The sequence below is a fragment of the Castor canadensis genome, chromosome 9, assembly GCF_047511655.1.
Source record: "Castor canadensis chromosome 9, mCasCan1.hap1v2, whole genome shotgun sequence".
NCBI lineage: Eukaryota > Metazoa > Chordata > Mammalia > Rodentia > Castoridae > Castor > Castor canadensis.
This window is the reverse complement of record NC_133394.1, coordinates 104,845,490-104,862,963: the sequence shown is the minus strand read 5'-3', so window position 1 is coordinate 104,862,963 and position 17,474 is coordinate 104,845,490. Positions and strand designations below refer to the sequence as shown.

The 17,474-nt window shown below is 43.2% G+C and overlaps 1 protein-coding gene across 1 annotated transcript; it reads left to right on the top strand.

The window, feature by feature from the left end:
• The first annotated feature begins 1,667 nt into the window (after positions 1-1,667).
• Positions 1,668-3,550, top strand: LOC141410766 (uncharacterized). Its single transcript, XM_074041091.1, has 2 exons — positions 1,668-3,213; positions 3,335-3,550. Exons 1-2 carry the CDS (start codon positions 2,521-2,523, stop codon positions 3,497-3,499), a joined length of 858 nt encoding a protein of 285 aa, XP_073897192.1. The 5' UTR covers positions 1,668-2,520; the 3' UTR covers positions 3,500-3,550.
• The last annotated feature ends 13,924 nt before the right edge of the window (positions 3,551-17,474 follow it).

The following is a 17,474-nucleotide window of genomic DNA, read 5'->3' as shown; positions in this document are numbered from 1 at the left end:
GAAGCCTTAAATATTAGAACACATGTGTAAGAACCCTTTTTAAAATCTCTCTGCTTTTGTTATTTTTAGACGTCTGGCATAATTGACACCATCTGGATCTGGAGAAGTCCCCTCATTTGTATAGTCCTTTTGAACTGTCTAGGGTGGGTGAATGCTATTTGTACCTCTGAGAAGGTGGGGGACACTGACCATTCAGGGATCTCATCCTCTTAAACTGTTTTTTGAATAGTCATCTCTGAAGATTTTGCCAATTTGGCAGTTCTATCCTTCTGTGCTGGAGTGCTCCCCAGAAAAGTCCAGAAAGTCAGATCAGCAACAAAGAGATTTATAAAAAGAGTGGCTCTTAGGCTGTGCTTAATTAATCAAATATTTTGTCCCATAGGGGATGTACTGACACCTTTAAATTGCTGTAAAGTATTAATAGGTAACAGCTACAAAGTTTTATAAGGAAAACACAAAACAACCCCAATACTTAAGAATGTCTGTTCTGATTGATGGATAAGTGCTATGGGCTTGTCTGTGAATGTTTTGAAGGATCAGGACTATAATGAGAAAATTGTAGTTAATTACAATTTAAACCTTGAATTTTGGTTAGATAAACTAACAACTTGGTGATTGTCAGTACTGTCAGTACAGTACTAACAATTAAAAACAGTAAATTTTTCAATGGTTAAGGGAAGGCAGGGTTAATAATTTTAAATAGCCTCTGTTTTGATGTTTAATTATACATTATATATAAAACAATATTTATCTAGTCAATGTCAGGTAAACCAATGTTTATCTGATAAATAGATGTCAGGTAAACCAATGTTTACCTAACAAACAGATGTCAGGCCTAAATGATAGAAATTTTAGCATTTGTCATAAAGAGCAGAAATGTCAAAGACCTTATAAGATAGAAGGTAACTTAGATACAAGAACTATAGCTATTTGGTTAGCAGGATCAAAGCATTTCCCAACACTTAAGGATACAGCCAAATGAATATGTTGGCTGTCCCTATGCTGGCTGGTGTAAAGAGGGAGAGGGAAAGGGGAGGGGGAGATTCCATTCACCCCTCCACCCCTGCATGAGGCCTCTTGAACAGAATTCCCTAGGCTGTCTGGTGGAAAGACAGAAAGGAAAAGGGAGGTGGATAGTTGCCCTAAGGAGAGAGAAACTGAGAACTTCTAGGTCCTTGGAGCATTCCCCCATATTCCTAGTAAGCCTCACAACAGGTCTTTCCTACCAGGATTCCATTACAAGTCTGTAGAGAGAGTGAGCAGCAGGGTCCCCTGATTTTGAGTTAACTTCTTCCCTAGGGGCCAGCCTCATTCACCCCAGCATGAGGGTTCTTTGATGGGATGTTGATCCTGAATGTTGACTCAACTATTAAAATATCAGACCTATTAAATCCAATACAGAATGTAAATTATACTAAGCTAAGTTTGGCTGATACAAACCCATCACTTGTGGTCAGCTTTCATTTTAGGCCATGAGGTTGTAGTCAGCTTGTAAACTGAGAAAAATGGAAGAATATGCTTAATTTTTAATAAAGAACCAATTATAAGATTAATGTCCCAAATAATTAGATACAGAAACAGAAATAAATGGTTAAGCATATTACCACATCTGGACATCTGGAGGGTGAGCTTTTGTTTGGTTTTGGTAAAATTTTGTATAAGCCTATAGTGAAAGGAATATGAGGTTTCAGCAGGCCCCAACCCCCTTGTTGGAGAAACCAGTACCAAACATCCCATGTAGATAAGATATAGAGTGTGAGGAATGCAAGATGTGAGGTACGAGCAAGATGTGAAGTACGTGCAGGATGTGCTCTGCCTGCTTGCCTAATGTTGATAACGAAAATATGCACGCCACTGCAGTCTATATAAGATTTCCCCTTAAGAGGCTCAGGGTCTTGCTTTCCTAACCGGTCCTGCGTGTCCGTGTGGGAGCTCGACCCTGGCTAGCCAGCCCAATAAACTCTGCTTTGTTGATTGCATTCACGCCTGGCTCTCTGTCTCTCGGGGAAATTGGAATCCGGGTCCTAACATTTGGAGGCCCCAGCGAGATTCCATTTTCATTTTCTCGAAGAGACAGAACTTGCCTGCGAGAAAGCAGGGGCAATCCCAAGTCCTAGGCATAGGGAGGGGATCCCAGACCCTCATTTGGAGGAACTTGAGTGTTCCATTTGGGCCGCGGCGGGGATTCGGCCAATCCCCAGGGAGATTCATTCTGGGAATCTCGCAAGGAGGACCACAGGGTCCTATTGGGAGAGGCTTTCCTCTCATTTGGGCTCGAGCATTTTAGGAACCCTGGCGCCAGGTGAAGAACTAATTGAGCTAGTCGACCGACCACCCGTCAAGTGGACGCCTTTCGGCCTGATATCCCAGTTGGACGGTGAGGAGGTTGAATGGGGTGCGCACCAGTGTGAGAGAAGGACCGGCCCGAGCGAGTGCTGGAGAGTGTTATGTGTGTGTGGAATTATTGTTGCCTTTACCCTTTTTGTTCTATCTCTCTTGGTGTTTGAGTCTCCTTCCACAATGGGACAGGGACAAACAACCCCAAAGTCTCTGATCCTTTCTCACTTTTCAGAAGTTAAAGAAAGAGCCTTAAGTGCGGGTCTGGACATCAAGAAAGGTAAGTTCGACACCTTTTGTTCTGCAGAGTGGCCCACTTATGGAGTCGGGTGGCCCATTCAAGGTTCCCTCTCCCTAGATCTGATCACTAAGGTTAAAGCAGTCATTTTTCAGCCAGACAATCGAGGCCATCCAGACCAAGTTCCTTACATTTTGGTTTGGGAGGATCTGGTGAGGAGCCCTCCCCCTTGGTTAACAGTTTTTCTGACCCACCCCTCCAGTTCGGCCCCTGGGGCTAAAACCCCAGTCACGCCCGCCTTGGTCATAAAGGAGGAGGAAAAACTTCCTCTTCCCACCTTGACCGGTCCTAAAATTAGGGCATCTCCTTTACCATCTCCGGTCTTACCAGAGAGTTCCCCCCTTTACCCATCCCTCGCAGGGGCAGAGGAAGATCGGCCGCCTCCATACGTGACTCCCCCTGGCCAAGCCAGTGCCCCGGAGGAGGAAATTTCCTCATCCTCCTCAACAGGACTGGCAGCTGGAGGAGGAATGGGTCGAAGACTTCGCCCCCGAGGGATCCGGGAAAGGGAGGGGGAAGACGGGCCCTCCTCATCAACACATGGGGAGGAAACTGTCCCTACACTTCCAGTCCGGATGGTAGGCCAAGGGGGACCGGGAGGGGGGCAACAGTTTCAGTACTGGCCCTTCTCCTCCAGTGATCTATATAACTGGAGGACGCAGAACCCGCCCTTTTTTGAAGACCCCAAGTGTCTCATAGATCTCTTGGAGTCCATCATGCATACACACCGCCCCACTTGGGATGACTGTCATCAGCTGCTCAATACTCTTTTTACGATGGAGGAACGAGAGCGCATCCTCAACGATGCGAGGAAGAACGTCTTGGGGGATAATGGGAGACCCACAACTCTCCAACCGGCCATAGACGAGGCTTTTCCCCTACGCCACCCTGATTGGGATTTCGGGACCGCAGAAGGTAGGGAGCGTCTTCGGATCTACCACCAGACTCTTATGGCCGGTCTCCGAGCGGCCGCTAGAAGGCCCACCAATTTTGCAAAAGTGAAAGCAGTCATTCAAGGGGAAAACGAAAGCCCAGCCGGTTTCTTAGAGCGCCTCTATGAGGCATACCGTCAGTACACCCCTATTGACCCTGAGGCGGACCTCCACCGGTCTGCTGTGGTACTTTCATTCATTAATCAGGCAGCCCCAGACATTAGGAGAAAACTCAATAAACAGGAAAACTTAGGGGAGTTTTCCTAAACTTATAGGAAAATAAGGGAAATGCTACAGGTAGCGGAAAAGGTCTTTACCGCTAGGGAAACTCCAGAAGAAAGGGAGGAAAGACAGAGAAAGGAAGACAGGGAAGCCCAGGAGAAATTGAGAAAGGAGGACCGGGAGTTCCAGGCTAAGGAAAACCGAAAGCAACAGAGAGAAATGGCTCGTATTTTCCTAGCGGGTGTCCGGGACCAACCCAGGGGAGGGGGCCACGCCAGGACCCCGGATAAGGAACACTGTTTTTACTGTAAGGAAGCAGGGCATTGGAAGAGAGAATGTCCTAAGCTAAAGGGAAGAAGAGGGTTTAGAAGGAGACCGGGGGAAAACAGGGAAAGGGAACAAGCAGTAGAGCAGGCCAGAGTCTTCCTAGCCGGAGAAGAGGACTAAAGGAGACGGGGCTCGGACCCCCTCCCCGAGTCCTGGGTAACAATAAATGTGGAGGGGAAGCCGATGGGGTTCATGGTGGATACCGGCGCCCAATATTCGGTTTTAAACAAGGCACATGGACCTTTAAATAAGGCACGAACAAGTGTTGTTCAGGGGGCCACCGGTACGCAATTATGTACATGGACTACCAAAAGAAAGGTGAACTTAGGAAAACACCAGGTCACACACTCCTTCCTGGTTGTCCCTGAGAGCCCCGCTCCCCTGCTTGGATGGGACCTACTCACCAAAATAGGGGCCCATATCCATTTTGAACCGGATGGAATAATTGTGACTGATCAAGAAGGGAGCCCGATTCATGTCTTGTCTCTATCATTGGCTGACGAGCATCGTCTATTCGAGAGTCAACAGGAACCAGGAGGGGACATGACTCATTGGGTAAAAAGATTTCCCATGGCCTGGGCGGAGACTGCGGGAACCGGCCTCGCCAAACACCTCCCGCCCGTAGTTATACAATTGAAGGCTTCTGCTCTCCCCATTCGGGTGAAACAGTATCCTATGCCTGGGGAGGCCCGAAGAGGCATAGCCCCTCATATCCACAGGCTAATAAAGGAAGGAGTACTGCGGCCTTGTCAGTCTGCCTGGAATACTCCTCTGCTCCCCGTCTGAAAGCCGGGAAGCGGGGACTATAGGCCTGTGCAAGACCTACGAAAGGTAAACGAGCGGACGGAAGACATTCATCCCACTGTTCCGAATCCCTATACCTTGCTCAGCCACCTACCCCCCTCCCGAGTATGGTATACAACCCTTGATTTGAAAGATGCTTTCTTCAGCATTCCATTGTCAGAAATTAGTCAGCCGCTATTTGCTTTCGAATGGCAAGAAGATGGGGGCCAATCCGGACAGCTCACTTGGACCAGACTGCCGCAGGGATTTAAAAACTCTCCCACCCTGTTTAATGAGGCCCTGAGCCAGGACCTGGAATCTTTTCGTCGGAGTCACCCACAAGTCACTCTATTACAGTATGTTGATGACTTACTATTAGCGGCAGAAACCCGAGAGGAGTGTATCAAGGCTACTGAACACCTGCTAACGGAATTAGGTGAGCTGGGGTATCGGGCAAGTGCCAAGAAAACTCACATCTGTAAAAGGTCAGTGACATATTTGGGTTATCGGATTGCAGATGGAGCAAGATGGCTGACTGATGCCATGAAACAGACTATTCTAGCTATCCCATCCCCGACCTCCACTAGGGGGATGAGAGAATTCCTGGGCTCCGCGGGGTTCTGTAGACTCTGAATTCCAGGATTTGCGGAAATAGCCAGACCCCTATATGAGGCCACCAAAGAAACTCCGGATTGGAGTTGGGGAGAGAGAGAACAACAGGCTTTTGTTCAGCTAAAAGGCGCTCTTTTGCAGGCCCCTGCCTTAGCCTTGCCAGATCCTACAAGACCATTCACTCTGTTTGTAGATGAGAAAAAGGGGGTAGCCAAAGGAGTCTTGACCCAACAGCTAGGTCCCTGGAAGAGACCAGTGGCATACTTTTCCAAGAAATTAGACGCAGTAGCGTCAGGATGGCCCCCCTGCCTCCGCATCATAGCGGCCATTGCCATTCTGGTGAGAGAAGCAGATAAACTAACCTTTGGACAGGCCCTCTGGGTAACAGCCCCTCACCCGGTGGAGGGAATCCTTAAACAACCCCCTGGGAAATGGATGACGAATGCCAGGCTCACTCACTACCAGGGGCTCTTATTGGATTCCCCTCGGATCACATTCACAGATCCCGTAATCCTGAACCCTGCCACCTTGTTGCCTAACCCGGAACTGCGGACACCTGTCCATAACTGCAAGGAATTTCTCTCTGAAGTTACACAGGTACGGGCTGACCTAAAGGATACCCCCCTGTCTGACTGCAAATTAAACTGGTACACGGATGGAAGCAGTTTTTTCCAAGATGGAGCCCGAAGGGCAGGGGCAGCTGTAGTCGACCAAGAAGGAAATACTGTATGGAGTAGCGCCCTTCCACCCGGAACATCAGCCCAAAAAGTGGAATTAATTGCCTTGACAGAGGCCCTGGAGAGGGCAAAAGGAAAGCGAGTCAATATCTACACTGATAGCCGCTATGCTTTCGGTACCATCCATGTTCACGGGGCCATCTATCGCGAAAGAGGATTCCGCACAGCAGAAGGAAAACATCTAAAGAACCTAGCTGAAGTCCAGCGTCTACTAATGGCAGTGGAAAAACCAAAGGCAGTGGCAGTGATGTATGTCCCAGGCCACCAGTCTGCCAAGACGCAGGAAGCTGTCGGTAACAACAGAGCAGATCAAGAAGCAAAGAGAGTAGCAATGGAGAGTCTTCTCATGGAGACAGGGCAACCTTCCACGGTTGCGGCGATAGACGTGCTGGTCCCAGAGCTCCCTCCGCTACCCCCCCGACCAGAATACTCCACAGAGGATTTCACTTGGATGAAAGCCCACTTCCCCTTTAGAGAAGGGGAAGACGGATGGAAAAGCGACTTGGAAGGCAAGTTAATTCTGCCTGAAAAACTCGGACGATTCCTGTTGGCTAACTTACATAAGTCCACTCATTTGGGGCAGAGAAAATTACTAGACTTGTTGACATCTGCGCAGCTCCGATTTCCGAACCAGACCATAGCAGTCCGCCAAATTATGGAAGATTGTGCCAGCTGCACAGTCATGAAACCGGGACGAAGGGAGGGGCACCATACAGGTACTCGGGAATGGGGGAGGGCTCCGGGAAGAAATTGGGAAATAGATTTTACTGAGGTAAAACCGGGAAAGTTTGGGTACAAATATTTGCTGGTATTTATAGATACCTTTTCAGGCTGGGTGGAGGCTTTTCCTACAAAAAAGGAGACGAGTCAGGTAGTGGCAAAGGCTTTGCTGGAGGAAATCATACCCAGATATGGGGTGCCCGAGGCAATTGGGTCAGATAATGGTCCGGCTTTTGTTAGTAAGGTCCTGCAGGGACTAGCCCAGACTATGGGGGCCAATTGGAAGCTACATTGTGAATATAACCCCCAGAGCTCAGGGCAAGTAGAAAGGATGAATAGGACACTAAAGGAGACTTTAGCCAAATTGGCCCTGGAGACTGGCGGTGATTGGGTGACGCTCCTTCCCTTAGCCATTTTCCGAGTCCGGAACTCCCCCTATGTCCATGGGCTAACTCCCTTTGAGATCCTGTATGGGGCTCCACCCCCCATCATTCAGAGGACCTTAAGCCCAGAACTAGGTGATTTGGCCCCAAATTACCTGACCATGTTGCAGGCTTTAGCTAAAGTGCAACAACGGATTTGGCCTTTAATTCAAGCATACCACGCTGTTAAGAGGGACTCGGCTCCGGAACATGGCATAGTCCCGGGTGACATGGTATGGGTTAAAAGGCATCAGTCCAAAACCCTAGAGCCTAGATGGAAAGGACCTTATGTTGTACTGTTTACTACCCCTACCGCTCTTAAGGTTGACGGCATCGGACCTTGGATCCATTACTCCCACGTGCGTTGAGCCAATCATCAGAAACACGAAGAGGCCAGAGAGTGGACTGTATGGCGGCACCCAGACAACCCACTGAAGCTGAAGCTCTTGCGGCCCCAAAAACATGCAGAGTCTTCAGGAACCAACACGAATAAACTGGATGATCTCCCTGATCTTGCTCACTGCCCAGAGCGGGAGCCTTGCGGAAACCAACCCTCACCAGCCTTATAAACAAACCTGGATACTTACCGATGGGGAGACACACACCACCCTCAACGAGACCACTCACATCTCCCCATTGGGAACTTGGTGGCCAGAACTATAATTCTGCTTCAAAGACATCAATCCTGCCTACAAGGCCGCCGCCCTGGACATAGCTCGACGCTGGGGTTTTTATGCCTGCCCAGGGCACCAAAAGAATAAAGACTGTGGGGGGATACAATACTCCTTCTGTAAGTCATGGGCATGCGTCACATCTAACGATGGTGACTCAAAATGGGCAGTATCAAAGCCAGACCTGCTCACATTTGCATTTGTAAATGAGGCACCAAGGATAACACCCTGGAGAGGCAGCGGGGGGGGGGGCCCGATTTTCATGGGGGGCACAGGTTTTGGGGGCCAAAGCCTTCCGAGTTCCAACCGGGGTTGCTGGCCCACAGATCTAGATAGAATCAAGGTCACTTTCACTGAAGCTGGCAAAATGGACACCCCTGGGTGGATACAAGGAAAGATATGGGGACTTGTGTTTTATACAACTGGATATCCTGGTTCAACCATAGTAGTCAGATTAAAAGTTGAGCCCACAGGGCCGCCATCCACAGCGTTAGGCCCTAATAGGGTACTTAGGCCACCCTATGTAAAGCCACCTCCCCGACCTTCCACAACTCACCACCTTTCCTTTACCACAGCTCTGGTTAATGTAACAACTCCAAAACCATTAGAAACCCGCCCTTCCAGGGGAAACCCAAAACCCAGTCTCAGGACCGTGTCTAAAGACCCCCTCTGGGACATGGTGGACGCTGCATTCCTGACATTAAACCACACCAACCCTAGCATGACTACCTCCTGCTGGCTGTGCTACAATGTGAGGCCCCCATTCTATGAGGCAATAGGGGTAAATATCACTTATGATAACTCAACCAGTGACAACCCCACCCAATGTGCCTGGGGAAACCGTAAAAGAGGTCTAACCATACGACAGGTAAGTGGCCAAGGAACTTGCTTAGGGAAGGTGCCAAGGGATAGACAAGGATTATGTACTGTTGTTACAAAAGGAAACAACAACTGGGGCAGCACTATTAAATGGATAGTTCCAAAGGGCGAAGGATGGTGGCTATGCTCACGGTCCGGGCTCACCCCTTGCCTATCAACTAAGGTGTTTAACAGCTCCAAAGAATTTTGTGTCATGGTGGCTGTGCTGCCCCGCATCCTCTATCATTCAGAGGAGAGTCTATATTCATACTGGAATACAAAAATGGTTGAAGGAAAAAGGAAAAAACGAGAGCCTATTTCTACTTTAACCATTGCTACCCTGCTTAGCTTAGGAGTGGCTGGGGCAGGGACCGGCATAGCCTCCCTGGCCACTCAACATAAAGGGATGTCTTCGCTGCGCGCAGCCATAGACGAAGATATAGAAAGAATAGAAACCTCCATTACCCACCTGGAAAAATCCCTCACTTCTCTGTCCGAGGTAGTACTTCAAAACCAACGAGGTCTGGATTTGCTGTTCCTCCAAAAGGGGGGACTATGTGTTGCTCTAGGAGAAGAATGTTGTTTTTATGCTGACCATACCGGAGTTGTTCGTGACTCCATGTCTAAACTTCGAAAGAGTCTGGAACAAAGAAAACGAGAAAGAGAGGCCGGGGAAAGCTGGTTCGAGTCTTGGTTTAACCAGTCCCCATGGTTGGCTACCCTTTTATCTGCATTAGCAGAGCCAATAATAATCATCCTATTGCTTGTTACCATAGGACCCTGGATTCTAAACCGACTTATGACTTTTGTCAAAAGTCGAATTAATACTATCCAACTTCTGGTCCTCCGCCAACAATATCAGGCTCTTCATCCTCTTGAGAATGATTCCTCAATTTAGGCCATAAGAAAGGGGGGAATGAAAGGAATATGAGGTTTCAGCGGGCCCCAACCCCCTTGTTGGAGAAACCAGTACCAAACATCCCATGTAGATAAGATATAGAGTGTGAGGAATGCAAGATGTGAGGTATGAGCAAGATGTGCGGTACGTGCAAGATGTGAGGTACGTGCAAGATGTGAAGTACGTGCAGGATGTGCTCTGCCTGCTTGCCTAATGTTGATAATGAAAATATGCACGCCACTGCAGTCTATATAAGATTTCCCCTTAAGAGGCTCAGGGTCTTGCTTTCCTAACCGGTCCTGCGTGTCCGTGTGGGAGCTCGACCCTGGCTAGCCAGCCCAATAAACTCTGCTTTGTTGATTGCATTCACGCCTGGCTCTCTGTCTCTCGGGGAAATTGGAATCCGGGTCCTAACAATAGTACCAAAAGATCTTAATAGTTATTTTGACAAAACAGAAACCCACTCTTAAATACATATTAGTACCTTAACTTTTGACCTTGGAAAACTTCCTAGACAAATTTTAAATTATAAATTTATAAGCTTTAAGACTTTGATTTGTATCTTGAAATATCCTTTGTAAAAAAAAAAACCCCAAATTTAGATAACTGTTTTATATAAGATTCTTTATAACTTTATACCTTAAAAGACTTATGAAGATAATTAAATTAAATGATTTTTTAAATAATGGCATTTTATGAGGACACGTGTCAACAAACCTAATGATAAAAGAATCAAATGTAAATGACACTCATGGTAGAATAAAACAGGTTGAGATTATTGTTTATATATTTTCTTTAGTCCTAAGGCAGAGAATAATTAAGCCTGACTGGGATTAGAACTTTAGATAATCTTTGAGACAGTTATGTACATTAACTTTACAAAAGTAGCTTAAGAATCATCCTAAAGACATCAAAACACACATGACCTAGCCATGCCAAAGAATGTAAGTGTGCATAATGAGCTCAAAAAAAGGAAAAATTAAGTGGCCACAATTTGTAGGAGACAAAGACATACAGAAAACACAAACAATGACACACAAAATAATTATGTTAATTTAGAGTGCACCCATAAATTATCCTTTGTTATTATTTTTTGAAGATCAGTCAGCTGAATTCCTAAGTAGTTTATAACCTATCTTTAACATAAATACTCTTTTTTGGCCTGATCCTTAACAGATTAATGCAATAAAAGCAAGATGTACAGAACTTTTATTAATCTAGAGAATCTTGACCACAAGTTAATTATAATTTTCCTAGAGTAAGGCAAGATTGCATCGCCCATGAGTTTCATATTCCTAGGGAGTAGAAAGATGGCACTGGACACATGGTGGTTCCTTTATGGTGGCATTTCCTGTGACCACATGGTTTCTTCAAAAAGCATCCCTGAAATGGAACACAAAGTCTTTATATGCAAAATACAGGTTCAAAATAGTAGTCTGTTATAGAAATAAAAGATATCTCCCTTTGAGTGCCAGGTGTCCATGAGTTAGGCATGCTAATAAAAGACAACATAAATTGATGCAGGCTATGGTGGGATTTAAAAGGCTTTGTTTTTGCCTAGTTTACTCCAGATGTTTATAATTAGATCCTGGATTTTCTTATAAATGGGCTTTGTCATTATCTAAAAAGCCAAGAATCTAAAACCTATAGAACCCAGCCATTTATTGATCTACAGTTTGGAAAGTAGCCTTAAACAAGTTTAGAATCTGACATACTACTTTGAGCTGTGGAGAACAAAATTTTATTAACTTTAAAACAAAAAAATGAATTGCTAAGATTAAAACCTCTAATTAAAATATCTATCTGAAATGTCCACATATAAAAACCCACTTTCTTTAACCTCTTGGTTGTAAGCCTAATTTTATCAGTAGAGAACAGTTAAGGTTAGAATGTTTTTAAAGATTTATTGTATATTGCATTTTAATATCTAATTTTAGAATAATAATTATGATGGATACCATTAATTAGCACTATAGTTTGGTATAAAAATATATTGTATTAATACATTTTTCCTTTTAATTTTGCCTTTACAGTAAATGAATTTTAAATAAGTTACAATTTTTTTCTTAATATAGGTAAACATTTTGGATGACCAATATTAAATCTTTAGATGGCACTGTTTCTAATTTTAGAAAACATGCTTTTGAGAATTTAAATGTATTTAACATTTAAGGACAGCAACAATTAGCACCACAGCTACACAGATGTAATCTATGTTAGTTTAGATTTTATCTAAAAATAAAATTAGAATCTCTGGCTAAGATAGGCAGGTATTCCATTGTAGGAGTTTTTTTGTCAGCCTCTATTAGTTTTCCAAGAGACAGGAAACATAGGGACCATCTCTAGAACCTAGGATTTAATCTTATTAATCCCACATGTAAAGGGTGACAGCCACTTATAGCCAGGTGGGGAAGAGAATGGGTCAGAGAAGAAAGATGGAGAACGTTGCAGGTAGGGAAAAGGTGGTTTGGTTAGGCATGGGACATTGGTCACCAGGGCTGGTGCCTAATCCTCCTCTCCCAGTGCCCTGAGCTCCTCTGACTTGTCTGCTGGTGGTGGAGCTCCTGTGTCTTTGTAGTAGCTGCTCCTGAGCTTGGGGGACATTGGCCAATGGGAGCAGGTTGAGAAAAACTAGGGGTTGGCTATTATCCCAATTGGCCAACTAGATAATCTTGTGCAGGCATCATACAAGCCATGGGTGTGGTCTTCCTCTAGTGGGTGGCGGGGAAGCCATGTGGCCTGTGCCACAATGTATTTTATTTTTACCCCAAGGCTGTGGTCTCAGGAAGCTTTGGTGATGCTGTCCTCTAAGACTGTAGTCTGGCAACAAGACCACTGGGGGCAGGGACTTTCATCCACCCCCATGGGCTGGTTGAGAAAAATGCAGGCTTGTTCATGCTACTGTTGGGGTCACCTGTCTGGGAAACCATGTGTGGACATTGTGCACAGGGGTGTGATTATCCCAAGTGGCCAACTGGATAATTTTGCACAGGCAGCATAACAAGCCACAGTGTGGTTTTCTCCCAGTGGATGGCTGGGAGGCTGTGCAGCCTGTGCCATGCTGCATTTTTCCCACTGCAATGGGGTACCAGGAAGCTGTGTGTGCCCACCCATCACCAAACCTGTCGCGGGACTGGGATGGCCAAAGTGTGCTTCCCATTTGCCTTTTTAAAGCAACCATTTAGGGAGAGAAAAAAGGAAGGATGATGGAAGAGTGACAGAGAAATTCAGCCCCAAATGCGGGCAAGGGTGTGATTTAGAAGAAGAGGGAGAGTACTATGGACCCATGCAGCCACAGGAAAAAGCAGTGCTGGCTTTGGGCGAAGGGTGGCATCTACTAGAAGTGGCAGCCGGGTATCCAGTCTTGGGGTGGAACTGAGCTATGGCTTGCTGATGCCCATCCCTCATGACTGTACTAGCAGAGAAGCTGGCAGCTCAGGCTCCAGTAGACCAGGCAGTAACAGCTCCATTTGACCTCTAAAACTGCTGGTTAGAAGAGAGAAAAGGAAAAGAAACTAGAGAGGGAGAGTCAAGAAACCCAGCCCAAGCCATTCTTAATCATGTGGGAGAGTTAGCTACTTTCAAGTTAAGGTCTCTCAGGGCACAGAGAAGGAAATGGCCAAGCGAGAGAATTCAGGGTTAGGGAAAATAGGGTCAGGAAAGGAGCAACTATCTTTAATGTAGTCCATCCCCTGGGACAGGACCAGGGAACCCAAACATGAACCCTGTACCTTGGGACACTAGCAGGAGCTCATGAGTCCTGCAGACAAATGTTGCATCCTGCCAAACAGGGTGTGGTCTGTCTGCTCTGGGGCTCTGAAAAAGTCCTGAGGATCAGGTGAATGTCCCAAAGTGAGGGTCCCCTACCACCCAAGCCATAAATGGTGTTTTGTTCTGAAGCATCAGGTTGTGAGGCGTGGTACCAGAGAACAGAGAAAGATGAATTAAAATAAAGATTGGCAGATAGCATATTGAAATCTCACCAGTTTCTCTTGCTGGCTTGTCAAATATTAATGGTGCTCCTTGAAGTCTGTGATCAGAAGATCCTGGTTTTTGTGTTCCAAATGGAAAAATCCATGCATAACACATGGATGGGATGAGGTAGCATAGCTTTATTGCGAAAAGGGGTCACCTGTTCTGCCAGGTAAGAGAAGAGAAGCAGAAAGAAGAGGGCATGGTGGGTGCAGGTGGCGTCCACTGGCTGAGAGAGAGTTTCTTTTTCAGGTGCCTTTAAAACCTACTCTACCGCATGGGAAAGCAGACCCAGCAAGTTCCCATGCAAAAATGAATGAGTGGGGAGGGCCATGGGTGGTTCCCAGCCAGGTGAGGGTGGTCTGGTCCATCCCCAGGCAACCTACATGAGCCCCAAACTTTTCCTATATCTAGCCTGCCTCAGTAGCATATGTAGCACATTTTCTTTGTATAAACTAATTAGTTATTTCTTCAGTTCCTTCTTATGTCTTGTTAATGTTAACTATATTTTTAATAAGAAATAAACAAATACTATTAATAGCTTTATTCCCATATTTCATTGTACTTTACATAAATTTTATATTCCAAGTTAGATTGTGAATATGAGTTCCTGGGGCTTACAGTAATATTTGTTATTCATAATACTGTTCCTGATATGTATAAAAGCATATATTATTTAAAAATAAGGCAAAAACTATCTATTATCCTCATAGCCATGTTAATGGTAAGACAAATATTTCACTACAGTAGTTACAGGGACTTTTTTTTCCTCTCAAGATTCTTTGTTATTTTAGAATTAATTATTTATAGATTCTCCAGTATTCTTGCTTATTTTATTTGCAGGTGTCTTCAACACCTTTCATCCTATTTTTTTTAACTCTCTGTAAAAAGATCAATGTGTATGTAGAACTCTGTTATTTTCTGTTTAAGGAGAACTGTGTGCTATATTGGATTTATTAAAATTCAATCACACACAAATATTTTAGCACATCACTTTTTCATTTGTGTTGTGAATGTTTTAAAACTTGCTGCAGAGAAACATCTAACATTTGAAAATCTGATGCTACAGATTTGTTCTTTCTTATCTATCTCTGTAGAGTTAATCTCTGTAGAGTTAAAGCAAAATTAGTAAATTTATTATTCAGTAAAGTATATGGAATCTAACTGATCCAGATAAATCAATAAATAGCCCTCTAAAAGTTATCATTCAATCACATTTATATACAATATGAAGGAAATGGCATTGACTTAATCAGCTGAGTCGAAATGAATTGTTCTCACATTTATACTGTTACTACCTGTTTAAACTGAGTATTGCTTCCTCATTATTTCTCATCCTTGTGTATAATGTTAGTAGTTATGCTTAAGTTCTTTCATAATTTTCTTGCTAAATCAAGAGGAAGCTGGGAGAAAAGGAAACAAAATCAAGATTAAATAAGACAGGATAAGAAATCTTTGAAATTGATGAGAGGACTAATTGGCAATGAGCTGGAATAATAAATTCAGGGCAAAGCTGCATCGCTTCCTCCTTTATCCCTCTGATATAATTACTGTGGTGGTACAAAGTAATTTAATAAAATTGATGCATTCCATATGTCATCACTGTGATTTGAATGTTATCTCTGAGCCTCTACAGGGCAAGGCTAGAGCACTTACTTACTCATTTACTTAGATATTATTATAGCAATCTCCTCATATCTGTTTTTGCTTTGTGAATGTATGTGTTGGGGTGGGTTTAGTTACCTGTGGTCAACTACACTCCAAAACTATTAAATGGAAAATTCCAGAAATAAATAATTCAGGTAGTTTTTAATTGTGTGCCCTTTTGAGTAGTGTGATGAAAACTTATCCTGGCCCAATTTGTCCTACCTAGGATATAAGGTTGTAATTATCACATTGTCAAGCATATCACTCCTTCTGAATACAATACCCACACACTACTTCCTTGGCAGCCATTTTGTTTATACATCAGCTATAGTAGTTATTGCTGTGCTGTTTTCAAGTAACTGTTACTTTATTTAATAATGGCCTTGAAATGCAAAAGTAAATATGCTGAAAATTCAGATATGTCAAAGAAAAACTTAAAAAGTTTAAGTGAAAATATGAAAAATTTATACTTAATAAATGAAGAGATATGAATTTGATAAGATTTATGATAAGGACAAACCTACCTGAGTGGTGAAGAATGAAAAATAAATGTTTGATGTAGCACCTGAAACTTTAAACATTATGTATGTGTGTGTGATATGTGCTTAGATGAGACAGAAAAAACCTTTTATTGTACATATCTATAGGAAAAAAGTATAGTATTATAGAGTTCAGTGGTTTTAAGCATCCAGAAGGTGTCCTGGAACATAGCCTCATGGATAAGGGGAGATCACTGTATTATTATTATTATTATTATTTAATGTTTCAGTATTTAATATAGTTTCTGGTACTCAGAAATATTTGATACAGAATTTTCCTATAATTTAATCTCAGAGACAGTCATGAAATTATAGTTAATATACATAAATTAAAGATTAGAAAACAATGACTTAAAGGAAATGATACTAACCTGTAAGGAGTTCACAAATGAATGGGTTCCTAAAAAATTCTTATTTTGTTCTTCACTATGCTTTCCTCCTTTCTTAGGGCTGAAAGTGCAGGGTGGCACAGAATTTCCTGCATAGACAAGTAGGTCCATTGTAAGGATGGAGAATGTGTGAAGTTTCTTAAGGAATGCTCATCAATAAGTGTAAATGTTTGAAAAGTTGCTTCCTCTAAAGTACAATGTATTATAATTCTAACTAGAAATGTGTATGTGTCTTACTGAACACAAATATCAGGTGGTAGCATTAGAAGTATATATTACTGTATAGTTTTGAGGTAAGGTCAAGTTTTCTAGTCATGTTTAAGCAATCTGATGTGCTAGTCACTTCATTTTAATATTTCATAATGGCTCAAAATAACCTATGACATTCCTTTCTTTAAATGGGCTCTGAAATCCCTGTTTGTCATTGTATTTGAAAAGCATTATTTATAATGGACATGTGCTTACTTTATATATACATGCCTCCTTTGCCATTTATATCATTTGCTTTGCTGCTTGCTTATAGACAGCAGCATTTAATCTGCCTAGCTCACAGTTTTAACAGTTTTACATTCACTTATTAACTCTCATTTTTCACTGATATTTATGGCTTTAAAATATAAATTTTACATATATACTTGAAATACTTAATAGTATTTATTGGAATACGTAATGCATAATTTATGATAAAGAAATTTTGTTTCTATTGATATTTCTCAAGAATAATAGGAAGTGTTCACAGGTAGTCATGTGCAAATACATAATCAGAGTATTCTTTTTATCAGCTCAATCTTTGAAAACAATCTAGTAGGCTACAAAACAGTAGTGGATTAACTTAATATATTATAGTGCTTCTATTCTGAAGATTAATATGAAACCTCAAAAGTAATGTCAGAGAAAAATATACTACAAAGAGGAAAGTATCAATGACCCTTTACTTAAAAAATAAATTTTGTAATAAATAGTCTACTGATACTCAATCCCCTCCCTTCTCCCCCACAAATGGGTAGAGTAGTGTTAGGAATGGTATTACACATGATCATTCAGGGACTGAATATGAGTAAGAGCATTGAGCTTGAGTTTTTTTCCTAATGTGAAACTTTTTATAATAAA

Coding starts and splice junctions, on each gene's coding strand:
- LOC141410766 (XM_074041091.1), top strand. CDS start 2,521: ATGGGACAGGGACAAACAACCCCAAAGTCTCTGATCCTTTCTCACTTT. Junction 3,214..3,334: donor CTACACTTCCAGTCCGGATG/GTAGGCCAAGGG, acceptor AGTGTCTCATAG/ATCTCTTGGAGTCCATCATG.